The 15,591-nt window shown below is 39.0% G+C and overlaps 1 protein-coding gene across 4 annotated transcripts; it reads right to left on the bottom strand.

Moving 5' to 3' along the window:
- Positions 1 to 350: 350 nt before the first annotated feature.
- On the bottom strand, positions 351 to 14,822 carry LOC127797098 (sodium/hydrogen exchanger 1-like). 4 transcript variants are annotated; one of them, XM_052329632.1, is made up of 15 exons: positions 14,546 to 14,822; positions 13,894 to 14,164; positions 13,643 to 13,761; positions 10,559 to 10,656; positions 8,404 to 8,463; positions 4,578 to 4,624; positions 4,295 to 4,489; positions 3,665 to 3,711; positions 2,450 to 2,516; positions 2,229 to 2,329; positions 1,982 to 2,083; positions 1,647 to 1,785; positions 1,476 to 1,538; positions 1,042 to 1,125; positions 351 to 842 (listed from the first exon to the last, which is right to left on the bottom strand). In XM_052329632.1, exons 2-15 carry the CDS (start codon positions 14,068 to 14,070, stop codon positions 474 to 476), a joined length of 1,668 nt encoding a protein of 555 aa, XP_052185592.1. In that variant the 5' UTR covers positions 14,071 to 14,164; positions 14,546 to 14,822; the 3' UTR covers positions 351 to 473. The 4 variants fall into 4 exon arrangements, with proteins under 4 accessions (XP_052185592.1, XP_052185590.1, XP_052185589.1 ...); XM_052329630.1 differs by having other exon boundaries at positions 13,894 to 14,110; XM_052329629.1 differs by lacking the exon at positions 14,546 to 14,822 and adding an exon at positions 14,360 to 14,539.
- Positions 14,823 to 15,591: the final 769 nt, after the last annotated feature.

Raw genomic sequence — 15,591 nt, 5'->3', positions numbered from 1 at the left:
TTTATATATATATAAAAAATAAATAACATATTCATGTATAAATATAATATATGTATAGAGAGTGATGCAGGCTTTTAAATGAGATGAGACGAGAATGTTAAATATTATTTTTTTTTTTAATATTAATTGAAATTTAATCGAGATTCCTTAAATCCAACCAGACCCTAATCAAATAACCTTGGATTTTTTCTTAATAAATCGATTAAATTTGTTTTTATTTGTTTGTACGTTTTCCTTTTTAAATATAAGTTAGTGCAATTTTTTTTTTCAAAATTATGGTTCATATTTATCTCGTACAATAAAAAATTAATATGTTGTTATTGTTATGAAATGTTTCATAAAAATATATATAAAACAAAGAGTTTCTATATATTTATTAAAGCAAGCATAGTGATACTATTATAAGGTGGCTGGGCTCATGTACATAATAGAGAGAGCAGAGACCAATACATAACAGCGTCTCTTGCATTTGCCTATCGGAGCAGATCGAGGCGGCCGCATTCTTCCGGCGAGGCCGAGGCAGCAGCAGCAGCAGCGCGAGGCACAAATCCCCGGCCGCCGAACACCGGCCTCATGACCGCGTTGTCGAACTTTCTCCAGAACCAATGCACGGTGTGGCTTGGCGTGCTCAGGAGCATCCGCAGACTGCCTGGCGCAGGTGTGTCGTCAGCTGCTGAATTCTGCCCGCCGTCGAGACCCGGTTCATTCTCATGCCCACTCAGAAGTGGCAGTTTGAAGGAGTTTGGACTCGATGGTTCAGAGCAAGGCATGTTCATGCTGCTGCCCGGTTTCGATGAGAGTTGTAGCAGGCTTATAAGAGGCTTGGTCACCATGCCAAACACCTACAACAACGACATTCAAGTCTTAGTCCTAGATAGTGAGTTCGGTTATATGAACTTTAGCTTGCATGTACTATGGCCACAACGCTTGTGACGCCATTATATCAACTGTATCTTATACAAAACATATGGGCACGGTATCTTCTATAACTCGTATCAACTACTAGTAGTTCGACTAGAATAGAAGTAACACAGAACGTACCAGAGTACTGAAGAGGACAACGGTGATGGTGCTGGTGATCATGATCGCATTTCCTGGCAGTTGAGTGTGGCCGGACCTTGTAAACTGCATCAAGAAGAGGTTGAATGTGTAGCTTCTTCATGATAATATAATTGTTATCAGTCGATGTTCCTTGTTTTTTATAAACTCCAACAGGTGCAGAACAGTTAAATTATGGATACGGAGAGTAACATCCATATAATCTATGTCAAAATGTCCTATATTTTCAGAACAAGACAAGCTCTGCACCTAATCAAGATTTTACTAGGCATTAAGAATTCTGGTTACACGACCCTTTCCAGTTATAACACGGCAATCTTTCATCGGATAAAGCCATCATGGCCCATTGAAAACCCATATTTTCTCCTAATTGTAAGGATGCCATACATATATAGACACTATGTTAGCATTTTTACCTTATTATAAGCAAGCGCCATCGAGACAGCCCCTCGCATTAGACCAGCCCACCAAATTGTAACCTGTACAATTATTTAAAAGTTAGTTATTTATTTGTATAAAGCCAGCTCAGGAAGCCAAATATGTACCCGCATGCACACATATGGATAGCAAATTTCACAACTGCATACCTGCTGCCCAAAACCAATTTTCTCAATGTCATGTTTCTTGGTTAAGTTGATGAAGAAGGACAGCGGAAAGACAAAAGTTGCCCTTCCAACCAGAACCAGGCCAAGGAGAGCTGAACTCAACCCTATTGATTTTCCCGGGCTGAAGAAGTTGAAATGAAACCCAAATCAAAAAGGGCAAATATATGCAACAAGCAAGATTAGAAGATAAAATTTATCCGAGTAAAGAGAAGATGAGTAACAATTGACTGAAATATCAGCAATCACAGAGAAAACAATGGAAAGGGGGGAAGTGCAGAGATTATGTTTAGATCAACCACTTGGGATCATAGACTCACCTTTTGCTCACAAACCTCCATTTCTCGATGTCCAGAGCATCCATACCAACATACACAAAGATGAAAATCTCCGCGATGAATGACATAGTTGCAAAGCCATGCCTACAGAAATGAGTAAAATGGAACCATAAAATAAAAATTACATGACTTCTTGACCAGTTATCCAGGCAGTGCAAATTATATGTGAAGATATGGAACTCAAAACTTTTGGGACGTAAAATTTAATAGGTCCAAAGGTTATACATACTTTGTAGTTACTCTTGACCTTTCAGTCACATTATGCCAGGTGTAATGTGACATAACGATCCCACAAAAGAAAACAGTGAGAATTCCGCTCAAGTCATAAAGCTGGAAGACAAAAATATTTAACATTCTAGTGAAACACAGCAAGATTAAAAGTTCAATCAAAACAGAATAAAAAAGAAAAATTAATGAAAATAGAGGTGATCAAAATCTGTACAAACTTACTTCAGCCATGATGTATGAAAGGTAAGCCATGAGAACCATGAGGGCAACTTCACGATCCGTAGAGTGCCTGAAATTTGAGTATGAATTGGCTATCAGAGTCATTGGCTCACAAAGGTGGAAATGCATATGCTAACCAGCTACTGTAATCATCCAAAACAAGGTAAATACACCTTTAAAGAAAACAAGATACTATGATAGTTCTGTTTCTCCAATACTCAGTGTCATAATAGAGAAATTCAATAATTATACAAGTTACTTGCATCTTTTAAGCACAAAACCTAAATGCATCTAACAGTTCAAGCATTCAAAATATTCTGAAAGCATATGAACAATAGCCACTTGGCTTCCCAAATTTTGTGGCACAATCCTTTAATGCTCTACAATGATCTGAGATCAGCTCACTTAAGCAATCCATAACAGCACGCTGGGGGGGGAACAAATGTAAACCTAGGTGATGAGATTTTTGTCCCACTATTTTTTTCTCATAGAGGCTTGAAGTTCAAATTATTCTAAGAAAAATTCAGTTCATACATCTTGAATGAATTTTTTCCAAAAATAGGGGGTGACTACTGGGAGACTATTAAAGATGCTACTCAAAGTATTTAGACAGAGTAGTTAATGCTTTTAGCATGTCATGTGAGTGCAAAACCTTTAGAAGTTAATATAAGGCTATATAAGGTTAGCTTTGTTAATGTTAGTCACTTAAGTACCAACATATGAAACATATGAATTTAACTAAACTAAGGATGTTATGATGGATATGCAGTCATAAAAAACAAAAACAAGACTAAGTTATATGTAATAAAATTGGGATAAATGAAAAGCACATGATCAAGATAATTTGAACATGTAAAGAATAAGAACAAAGATGCGCTTCAGAGAACAGCGGATGAAATGGTACAAATTTATGGCAAAAGAGACAGAGGGGAATCAAAAAAACCTTCGTAGAAAACTCAGGCAAGAAATAAAGTATAATGGCCATACAGAAGATATGAAAGTTGATTGAAATGATTGGCAAGTTAAAATTCTAGTGTAATGGGATCAAGGTTTGTGTTCTTATTGTCGTTGTTCTTGAATTTTTTTTCTCATAATTATGATATTATTATATGAGAACAGTTGCTCATAGAGACATAATATGAGTAATAAAGTAAAAATGAGAAGTAGATTACCATTATGAAAAGGAAGGCGACAAATTCAAGGTTTCCAGTTACATACCTCCCAAAATACAACTTTCCAATGATAAATGCGCTAAGCAATCCAATCTGCAAGTGCAAGAAGTAAAATGCCTTAGAGCAAAATAAAGTTTTATCAATGAGAGATAACTCAGAAACATGTATCAAATTTGAGGGGCAGAGGTAGAAACCTTGACAGCTTTCGAGCACACTTATGACTGTGCAAAGGAACTAGAACCACCCTAAAAGAAACCTTCTTTTGGGGCTTATGCAGTCATGAACTACATAATAAACTAAGAGTGTGTTTTGATACATGATTTAAGAGTGCAAGTGATTTCTGAGAAGAAGCAATTTAAATCAATATAATTCATAATAAAAAACCTTCTCCGAAATCCTTTCCCATGTCAGCATATTTGATGAGATGAGTTCCATTTCACAAATAAAAAGAAATAATTCTTTTAAATATTTAAAAGAAACAACACAAAAGACCTTATTGTCAGATATTTAACAATACAGATTCAGAGAAAGACAAGATTCTGGAATCATATGACAGACAAATTCAAAAGACCTTATTGTTAGATATTTAAATTCATTGTTACAAAAAGGCTTCTCGAGCGAAAAAAAGATGTGCAAAGGATAGAGAGAAGGAGAGAAATGGGGAGAAGAGACTTACTGAAACCCCTAGCAAAGTGCTTGTGATAAACAAAGAAGAAAGATTGCCTATGAACTCCAATGCAAGTCCTGACTTCATGTTAGACAGATCAAATCTCTGGATTGCATTGAAGAGTACCACAGATGTGGCATCATTTACCACTCCTTCACCAAAGACTAAACTGTAGAGCAAAGGGGTCTCATCCTGATTAAGCACCTGCCAAAAAGACAAAAAATTTAGTCACAAAGTTTCATTTCTTTCTCTACTTTTTATAAGAAAAGCAAACTCGGAAAGCCTTTTATACCTGCAAGGTGCAAACTGAATCAGTGGCTGATAAGATTGCTCCAATTGCTGAAATTATTGAAGTTTCACATTTCAATAAAGTGAAGAAAAAGGATTTGGCATGTATACAGGAAAACTGGGGTTTTATAAATTAACTGCATCTAAAGGCTAAAGTCCATTGTTGGACGAGCCAAAACAAGGTAAAGTAGATGCCAAAACTTCAAGCATAAGTTGAAAGTAAAAAATCTTTGTTTGACCACCAAATTACCACTTGAAATGCAGTTTCATATATGAAATGAATGTTTCATTTATATACTGGCATATCTTTAAGTTGGGATCAGATGGGTTATTTGCATCACAAAATTCTGTTTTAAACTTTTAAAACAAGCAGAGTTGAGGATGTCGGTCATAGAAATACAGAATATAAATAGTAGTAGTACTGCCAGAATGTCATGAACCTAGGGTTCATAACAGGGTTGGATTGGCCATCGGAAGGATCTGAGAGGCTTAGGACTAAGAATGGAATGTTTAGAGGGGAATTTGAACAGAAATGGGGAAAGATAACATATAGAATTGAGGGAGAGATATTAAGAGAAAAGGGGGAGAAACGAGAGGGAGATTGAAGAGAAAATTGTAGAGAGAGAATTAAGATCTTTGTTTATCAATTCAAGCATAATCTTCCATCCTCGGTTGTGGCTTATATATAGCCTAATAGCCTCCCACTTGCACCCATGTGCAATGTAACAAACAACCCAACTACCTATTAGCTAAAGACAAAGCCCTATAATAGAAATATAAAAGGAAATGTAAACTCCTACTATTATATTTACTAATCTATCATTGGGCAATCCTTAGGGTCGTGACAATTCTCCCCTCCTTGAGAGAGTTATTGTCCCCAAGAACTTGGAGAAAGTAGCCATTGCTTCATCCAATTCCCGCCTTCTCTATCCGATTTACCTTTATTTCTTTCTTTCTCTTCTAGGCCTCTTCTTCTTCCTCGTTCTTAAGTGTCCAAGATCAATCCCAATTGTAATTTGGCCTAAAACTTCAATAGGAGCAACCTAATAGAGTTTAAATTCAATACACTCACCTTCTACAATAGCTGTCCAACCAAGATTGATCTCCACTTTAAAAACAAAATCAGCCATTGGTTCATTCCACCCCGTAGTAGACAACCACTTGAATTCTCCAGTGGAAGTAAAAACAGCACAACAGTGGAAGTTTTGTCCCCTTTGGCAAAACTTTTGGCTTCTTCCACTATATCCCTTAGCTTTCCTCTAGCTAGTGTTATCTTCACCTTCTTGTTGCCTATTTTATCCCAAGTTGAGGACAGTTCAGCCTGCATCGGAACCAAAATCCCGTCAAAAGAATGCCTTTTCTCAACCTCTAGTTTCTTCCTTACTGCCAATCCAAGTTCATCAGCCTTAGGGTCACTTTCCGTAGAGCCAATATAAGATTGTTTAGGTCCTTCAATCGGATTTGCCTAATCCCATGCTATTCCATCAACATCTCTATCTCTCTGTTTCTTCTTCAATGCTTCCAATGTTAATTCTTGGAGCCTGGCACTATCAGTAGCATGCTTGTGAGTCTTGTGCTAAAGCACCGTCACCATTGGCCTCAACTCTTCGTTCAAGCCAATTAAGAAGCTTGAAACGAAATAGGACTCTGTCAAATAGGGGTTATGATTGAGCATCAAGGCCATCAGCTCTTCAAACCTCAATTGGTACTCCATCACTGACCCTGTCTGCCTGATTTTGTTGAACTCCTCCACCACATTAGACAAGCCTCGATCTCCAAACCTCTCCTTAGGCTACTCCATTTTAAGGGACTCCTCTCAGTTAGAACTTCCGCAATAATCATCAAAGAATTTCGCAGGAAAGCTGTAATGATACTTCTTAATTAGCATCATCGCAAACTCCTGCAATTTCTTATGTATCATACGACCGAATTCCTGACTCGTATCATGTATCATACTGCTCGTGTCCTTGCTCAATTGTGCTGCAACTAAAAGAATTCCCTAGAATTGAGAATTAAGGGCTGCAGTAGTTTATGAATTGGCTTCCAATTTCGCCAAATTTGCTTCAGCTTGCTGACCCACACTGCCCAGCCTCGGAAAATAGCCACAATCAACCTACTCTTCCACTTCACAATAGTCGCCTAGGACAAGCGATCGCCTCACCATAGTTAGCGATCTTCAATTCTCTAGCAAAATGAACCGCTAGGCAATGGATCCGATTCCACCTTCTTACTCGCCTGTTGCAGAAGTCTCCTACACTCGCCTCACCTTCTTGATCGACTACAGCAACTCGGAAAACAACAATTCACCTTGATGTTCCACCTTTAATAGTCGCTTTGTTACCCATCCAAAACCCATTGCGCCACTCTGATAACAACGTTTCTACTGTGCAAATAATTCCAGAACTTGATTGAATCGGTTCAGCCTCCAGATTCACCTCACGAAATCCACTGAGATGTAGATCTGCTTTGCCTCCAAATCCGATTAATTGAATCGGCGATGGACCTCAATTAATTGGATTGGCTCTACCTCAATTCACCCTTCTTGCCCAATCATCGACTAATGGTTGGAGGACCCCCGCACTCCTTGAGTTCACCTTTCAAATCCGTCTCAGTCTTCACCCTCCGACGGACTTCGATCACCTCGAAACATCCACTACGTTCACTGTCTGGGTTGGAATCCCCAACCGATCAAAGCAACAGCATTGACAATGCACCTGATTGAATGCGCGCTCGCCTCACCCAGAATCGCTTCTCACTGTTTGGATTGGATTTGCTTGTTTGTGCTCACCTCACCCAATCACTGTTCGTTTGGGTCGGAATCAACTCCACTCTGATTTGCTAGAACCGCCTATGACCAACAACTCCTTGATGTTCAACAATGGCGTAGGAATTTGCTTCTCGTCGTCAACTTCCTAATTTATGTCAATTGCCGAAGGTCGCATGAGTTCCAGTGAAAAAAAAAAAAACGATTGGCTTGCCACTGGTCACCCACAGCGAATGCTCCTATGTTCGTGTCACCTTCGACCTGCTACTTGAATTCGCTAGAATGATGCACAACTTCTGAAACCAACCCGTGCTTCCCTTCTCAATTTCAAACCGATAGTTGTTTTGCTCTCTCAGTTATGACCCGTCCTTTGATTCCCCAAATTCTTATCGAAATCGATGCTTGCACTCATCTATCAAGAGTTGAGGACCGCCGGTTTGGACCACCGCCGGAATTCAGTCCTTCGAACTAAATTGCTACGAGTTTCCTAGAATCACAGCCGAGGAACGATTGGCTCTGATACCATTTGTCATGAACCTAGGATTCATAACAGGGTTGGATTGGCCATCAGAAGGATCCGAGAGACTTAGGATTAAGAACAGAATGTTTAGAGGGGAATTTGGATAGAAATGGGGGAAGATAACATATAGAATTGAGGGAGAGATATTAAGAGAAAAGGGGGAGAAACAATAGAGAAACGAGAGGGAGATTGGAGAGAAAATTGGAGAGAGAGAGTTAAGATTTTTGTTTATCAATTCAAGCATAATCTTCCATCCTCAACTGTGGCTTATATATAGCTTAACAGCCTCCCACTTGCACCCATGTGCAATGTAAGAAACAACCCAACTGCCTATTAGCTAAAGACAAAGCCCTATAACAGAAATACAAAAGAAAATGTAATTCCTACTGTTATATTTACTAATTTATCCTTGGGCAATCCCTAGGGTCATGACACAGAAGTAATTGTAAAAATAGCACAAGAGAACATCAAGCAGGATAGCTACATCAGGAACAATCATGAATACCAAAATGGCATTAAAGAGGAGACAGAGAAAAGAAAGAGTACCAAGATAATCTCCCATCTCCAAGAAACCAACATCCATTTCTTTAAATATTTGTGATGCACCTGGATAAAAATTTCTGAATTATGAGCATGACAAAATCTATAATATTATATAACAAAATTGAGCTTGTAAGTTGTAACAGAGCTTCAGAAGAGCCAATTAATTCAAATAGTATCCATCCGGTTAATATCACCCTAGGGCAACGTTCGGCAATATTACAGCTGCCTCCCCTGCTCATAAGTACACTTGGGACAAGCCTGCAAATATCATCAATCTCTTGAAAGGTCTGTAGATTGTTTCATAGATAATCATCTTGCCCCAAGTTCAAAGTCAAATTATACATGATAATTATACAAAAACAGTATACACATCAGCTAACTTTGATAGGGAAGAGGATGCATGCTGGAAATTAGCTTTTTGGTAGGCAGGAGAATGCTATGGCATGGGATCTAAATCCACAGGTGATTTTGCAATGAAAATCCTTATCATGTTTTTATTGGGTGGTTCGGATATCATTTTATTGAGACATAAATGCATAGGAAACTCTTTAAAGTAGATAAATTTTATTCACCCCAAGTGATCTTTAGGTGTTACATGTGCAAAGAAGATGCTGCATTGTTGGATCATTTCATCATCCATTCATATGATTTTATTTTTTTGCTTTTTCCTAAAAGGGGCACCCCCCTAGTGCATGAGGCTCCTTGCTTGGCGAAAAGGTTGTTTCCACACTTGAAACCATGACCTTCCAATCACAATGGAGCAACCTTACTGTTGCTGCCAAGGCAAAGCAAGGGTAAGCCTATTTGCACAATGGGATCCATGACTTAGGGTTTTCCCAAGGACAGTAATAAATTTATAACAGAATTGGAGCAAAATGAAAGACATCAAAGCCACAAAAAAAGGAGTAGAAATAAGCTTATTTGTTTAATGTGGATTGATATGAGCCACAGGGATCATGACCCAGAATAGAAGAAAGAGGAAGAAAAATTTCAAATTTTACATTTAGGACAAGTAGGATTTAAGTTCAAACTTACATTTAGGGTATATTAAGGTGCAAACTTACATTCAAGTTCAATCTGGATGTCACTTTCATGTATTTTCAGGCCAGAACACTTTTGAACGTATTTTATTACTTCTTATAAGGTTTTAGATGTCATACTTTGTCTGTTTGTCAAATTCAAAAATTGCTACAGATGGGCTATAAGGTCAACCATGGTTCACTGTATGGGTCAAATGCCATTATTTTGTCATGTATGATGTCTTATCTAAGTGGTTTAGCAGAAAAACAGAACAAGTCTTATCTAAGTCTAGAATACCGTAAATGGAAATATTCATGTTTCCCAATTTTGAAGTCATCGCCATTGTTAGAATATGGATAAGTCTGTCTATTACCATATCAACATACACTCATTCTCTCTATTCACTACAGTAGAGTTCTAGAGAAACTATGCCAAGCTTCTGATGCATCCAGTCTCTATCTTACAGAATTATTTTAAGGAATTGCTGGTGATTCTAGACTTATTCTCCTCTACTTCTAGTTTTATCTCTCACTTCTATTATCCTGGGTTACACCAATCAAAACTACTCTTCCTTTACTTTTGGGCCTTCAAATCAAGACCCCCTTGAACTAGTGGCTGCATATAGAAATTCCGCAACTAAATCCAGAAATTCTGCAATCAGCCTTTTGGAAACTCAATTGAGTTTCAGCTGCAAACCTCCCTTTTAGAACCATGACACCTAAACAGCTTTCATAAAAAGAACCTACCACAATACCTAGTGCAACAGTGCCTACTCTTACTAGATCAAAATCCCAACTGATTTGAAGGTGATTTTTTTTTACTCTTCCTACATTAATCCTCAGGTGAATAAACCCCTCAAAGAATTAGAATATGATTTATTTTGTATAAATACGTTCAGAGTGGAGACCCAACAGCTTGTGCAATTTTTTAATTTTGTAATATGTTTCAAGCTTGAGTGAGTATATAGCTGTCTTTTTGTTGCCATGTTTGTCCTGAATATGTGCAGGCTGCATCAAACCCGATGCCCTTCAATTAATTTTACTCATAAAAAGCAAATCATCATGCAAGACAATAAGAGGTTATTTTGCATAGAGTAGATATTAAAACTAATGGATAGCATTGAGTTTCTCAAGCGTACCATATGCAATCACAGTGAAGGATACCAATGTACCAACAGCACCAAACATCATGATAGTTACGAAGTTTCTAAAAAATTGCTTCTTTTTCATCTGAAACCTGGTAAGAAGAAGTGTGAATGTGTCATACTAAAATGGAGCTTCAAGAAATTAAAAGAATTACAAAAATTATTACAGTAAAGTAACCAATTTTTTTGCAACACTATATGCCTTTTTATAATGGATATACAATCTAACTACCAAACTGCCAAGGTCCAATTCAGGCATATTTGTGTCTATTCCCTAAAGTGGTTTCTCCTGTGCCTCCAAAGAGAATGAGACTAAGAAATTTGCTTCCACAGTTCAGGTCAGCCTAGAGCATGCTGAAGACTGGCCTCCCTCAATTTCTCTCCTAGTTCTCTTTTTTTTTTTTTTTTTTTCATTTTCTTATTTAGCATGTATGACCAAGCAAATACTGTGAGCTCTTCAATATTGTTGTGTAAAACAAAGGTATTAAGAAGCTCAACACACAGCTTCACGGGTGCATAACTTCATTTGAACAATTAAACCGAACCAAATCCTAGGGTAGGCCCGTGAAGGGAGTGTGAGGCTGACTCACAATGCTCCCTTAGGCAAATGACTATAGCTTCCCAATGTTGCCACATGGACTGTTTAGAAATCTATTGTCACGACCCTAGTGGCAGTATTGTAATTGGGAGGGTATTGACCTTGTAAACCATTAGGGTCTAACTAAAGGAGTCGGTTGGTTAATAGGCAGGAATGGGTTGATTGTATAACAGTTTATCATTAGACTGTTAAGTAGTTAGAAGAGTTGTTGATGAATTGGCCAGAGATCCTCTATAATAGAGACCTACGGTATCAAGGACGGATACTGATTGAATGAATGAATAATCATCCTTCCCTCTCGATTTCTCTCTTCCCTTGTTCTCTCCAATTCTCTCTCTCCCTTTTTCTCTCACTCTCGTTCTTACAATCGACATTACTGACATTGCTAGCCCTAATTCAAGGGCTTGACAATTGTGGTATAAGAGCCAGACGATTCGATGGTGGGAAGAACTTGCAGTAGCCGCGCCACAGCAGAAAGAGCGTCAAAAGAAGCAGTTTTCTTCGGTGTGGAAAGGACATAACACACAATTGCGGAATTCAATGCGTTTGAATATCAAGGTGACATGGCCGAGGGTACATGCTTGAAGCAGTTAGAGATCAAGCTGGAGTCCATAGAGTTTGGGATGACCCACACCCAAGAATCCATGCACTAAACATGGGAGAAGCAACAAGAAGCATTAGAGAAGCAACAAGAAGCGATGAATCAATGTCAAGAAACAATGGAGCTACAGGGACGGAGGATCGACAGCGTGCTAAGTATGTTGTTCTCCCGGCCCCAATTCTGGTTGCCTTCAAAATATCCACCAGACCTCTGACCTGATCTTTCCACCTCAAGGTCAAGGCAACCATTCGGGCACACAAGGAATTCTTGAAGAAGTAGATTAGACTGCAGCCCCAGAAAACCAAGTAAGGAATCAGCAACAGTGGACTCAGACCCATGCCCCAATGCCAAGATTAGAGGTTCCGATGTTTGAAGGGAAGGAACCACTGTGGTGGATAAGGAGGTGCAAAAGGTTCTTCCAGTTTTATCGGATCTCTGAAGATCAAAAGATAAACCTAGTGGTGGCCTATTTGAATGAAGGGGCAGACTCTTGGTATCAAGGGTGGGTCTAAGATGAAGGGATGCAGGGGAGTTGGGCAGAATTTGCTAAAGGTTTATGCGAGAGCTTCAGGGAGAAAAACACGGTAGATGTAGTCAAAAAATTCAGCAAGTTAAACCAAGAAGGGACTACAGTTGAGTACCGAGCCCGATTTGAAGAGTTGAGATCCATGGCGTGCATTGTGCAACCAGGACTCACTGAACAATATTTAGTATCCAACTTTATTAGTAGATTAAGGGAGGAGTTGTAGCCCATGGTGAAGATGATGACGCCCACATCCGTGAAGCAAGCTACAGAAAAGGCCAAGCTGCAAGAAATGACCTTAGAGGCCATTTTTAAGAAGCATAATGTTCCCTATGAGCCAAGTCTGTTGGTCAGACAGTATGGGGGAGGGAGTTTGGGGCCCTTGCTTACAGGGCCTAATCAACCAGCAGCTAAGGCAGTAGCAAAGGAAATTTGATGGAACAGAGAAGGCAATTGGGGCTATGTTTCAAGTGTGGAAATAAATATAGCCCTAGTCATCAGTGCAAAAGCAACTGATGAATATGGAGAGTTATGATGGGGAAAAGGAAGAAGAATAAGACTTTTCCCATGAGGAAATAGGTGAGTGCAGGGTGATTATCGGAGAGAAATCACAACTGCATTCTATACAAACTGAAGTGTTTGAAGGAAAGACTGAAGCAGCCGCGGAACAGCCAAAGGCAGACGATGCTACGCTTCTACTACTCAATGGGGAAAGGAAAAATAGTAAGAAGAAGAGAAGAAAGCAACAAGTGTTGAAGGTAGGTATTGGTTGAACCATAGCCATCGCTGTCAATTCTTGGGGACAGAAATTGTTTGAAGGGGTGGGGATTGTCACGACTCTAGTGGCAGTATTGTAATTGGGAGGGTACTGACCTTGTAAACTGTTAGGGTCTAACTAAAGGAGTCAATTGGTTAATAGGCGGGAATGGGTAGATTGTATAACAGCTAATCATTAGGTTGTAGGTTGTTAAGTAGTTAGAAGAGTTGTTGAATTGGCTAGAGGTCCTCTATAATAGAGACCTACGGCATCAAGGAAGGATACTGATTGAATGAATGAATAATCATCCTTCCCTCTCGATTTCTCTCTTCCCTTGTTCTCTCTTATTCTCTCCCTCCCTCCCATTCTTACAATCGGCATTACCGACATTGCCATCCCTAATTCAAGGGCTTGACAACTATTGAGCGACATGATCCTACAAATTTTAACTGTTTATAAAAGATAGAGAACCTCCTAACTTGAGTTTAAAAAAAAAAAAAAAGGACATCTGCAAGGGATTAATTGCACAAGGATGCAAGGATTATAATGCAATAAACCAGAATGTTAATGGCAGAAAGTGAAGTGAAACAAAGACTTGCCCAGCATTGAAAATAATTGGAGGAAGTAGGTATATAAAGAAAAGTTGTTCATCAAATTCCAAGATGCGTGAACTTTTTCCCCCGGAGGTAACTAGAATAATGGCACCAGTGCACAAGCCCTGCAATTAAGCCCCAGATTATCCTTCATTTCACTCCATAATGCAATGTAAAATATGCAGAAGCAAGACAAGTACATATTCAGCAATAACAAGAACGTTTGCAAACAACAATGATCATCTGTATCGACTCACAATGATAAGGGAAACAATTGACTCATTAAACCATCGGCTTTCTTCAAAAAGATGTCCGATCACAATGCAAGCGCATAGGAGAGTCACAAACAAGGTAATGGCATCTACGGTAACTTGATCGGTGCCTGATCTCAAGATACCCAGTTTCATCAACCCCAAGCCCACACTTAAACCCATCTTGCCAGTTGTTCAAAATTTGAAGCAGCCAGCTATGCCTCTGAATTATACATTCAACACAGCCAAATTTCAGACACCAAATTAAAAATGTACCCTGCTTGAGGAACCACCACACCATCGAAACTCAGATCAGTACATAAATTAGTAAATATACCACAGTACGAATTCAATTCAAATACAAGAAGAAGCGCACATAGCGAAACCACAAAGGATTTAATTAAACTCCTTCCCCGTGAAAACAAAAAGAGGCGTTTACTGATTGCTGAGAAAGTAAAAGGAGAACCCTAACCTAGCTCCGGCTGTATGGCCAAGCGCCTTCAACTCGAATCAATTCAAGTTTTAGTTTGGCGCCGGGGCGGCAAATTGAAATGGAAATGCGAGACTAAAAATACATATTCCTTTTCTCGTCGTCTTCCTCCATAGTTTTCTCAGCAACCAAACAAGAACATAAAATATCTACGGTCGAGGAACTTACTTGGCCAGAGAGGGGCCGATGAGAAGTGGAAATTTCGGAAGAAGCCCCGCGGAATGGTTCGAAGCGGTGGTAGTGATGGGGATGCGAAAGCGTGAGTGAAACGGAGGGCTCCTGGCCGCCCGATCCGTCGATCAAACGGTTGACGATTGTGCGGATTGATGAAGAACCAAGATACGGTCAATTTCCACTCTTTTTGTCGTCTCATACATCGTATCGTACGCTTAGCTTGCAGGTTGGGCAAATGAGTGAGTGAATGAATTCGGTGAATGCGAAGGAGCTTCAGCCTTCAGTACGAGGATAGAGAGTAGAAGAATTCATTCGGTGCGGCGGCTCTACGCTACGCTACGCTACGCTACTACGTTGACGTGTCAACTATTTAAATTAGCCGAAATGTTCTTTACACAGACTCATAATCATATTTTTATATTATTATATTAACGAAAATCTTTTCACAATTAAGTTAAAATTGTAAGACGGCGGGTTAACTCACTGGTACTCAATCCACTCCGATCGTACTATAAAATGGTATGTTAGAGGCGAGTCAAATACTTACAAATCGTAATAGTCGCCATCTCTTTCTCGTGTCGTATATTGCTCTACGTCTTTCTCTTTCTCATCCATCCCCATCACTTCTTATTATTTGGTTACTCATCACTAGCTATCAACTCATATTCTCTTTCTCCAGTCCAATAGTTCATTTTCTCTCTTTTGGTCAACTGATTGTCGTTCCAAACACTAGCCATCAGAGTTTCTCTAATTTTAATTTTCAAAGCTAGTGAATTGTTTTAATTTTTGTGTAAGGTGGCCGAAGTAGAAGAGGATATGGATGGAGCAGTGAGCGACTGGCACTAGGGTTTAGTGAGAGTCCAGCTCGCTCTTACACGTCGTTTTATTTCTGACCCATTCATCAAGTATCAAATCGGGTTGGCCTAGTATCCTGTGGTTTTAGCTAAATGATGAATTAAAAAAACCTTTTCTCATTATATTATATGTTTGTATATTAATTAGATATATAATATATTATTATAGATTTATCACATTAAATG

Source organism: Diospyros lotus, chromosome 3, assembly GCF_014633365.1.
Source record: "Diospyros lotus cultivar Yz01 chromosome 3, ASM1463336v1, whole genome shotgun sequence".
Classification (NCBI taxonomy): Eukaryota; Viridiplantae; Streptophyta; class Magnoliopsida; order Ericales; family Ebenaceae; genus Diospyros; species Diospyros lotus.
The sequence above is the reverse complement of the archived record's forward strand: the minus strand, read 5'-3'. Positions and strand labels throughout refer to the sequence as shown.

Bases quoted from the DNA above. Each gene is read 5' to 3' on its own strand.
- LOC127797098 (XM_052329632.1), bottom strand. From the start codon at position 14,070: ATGGGTTTAAGTGTGGGCTTGGGGTTGATGAAACTGGGTATCTTGAGA. The intron at 10,657-13,642 runs GCAAGTCTTTGT...TCTTCTTACCAG, and splicing joins CCAATTATTTTCAATGCTGG to GTTTCAGATGAAAAAGAAGC. The intron at 1,539-1,646 runs GTATGCAGTTGT...ATAATTGTACAG, and splicing joins AAATTGGTTTTGGGCAGCAG to GTTACAATTTGGTGGGCTGG.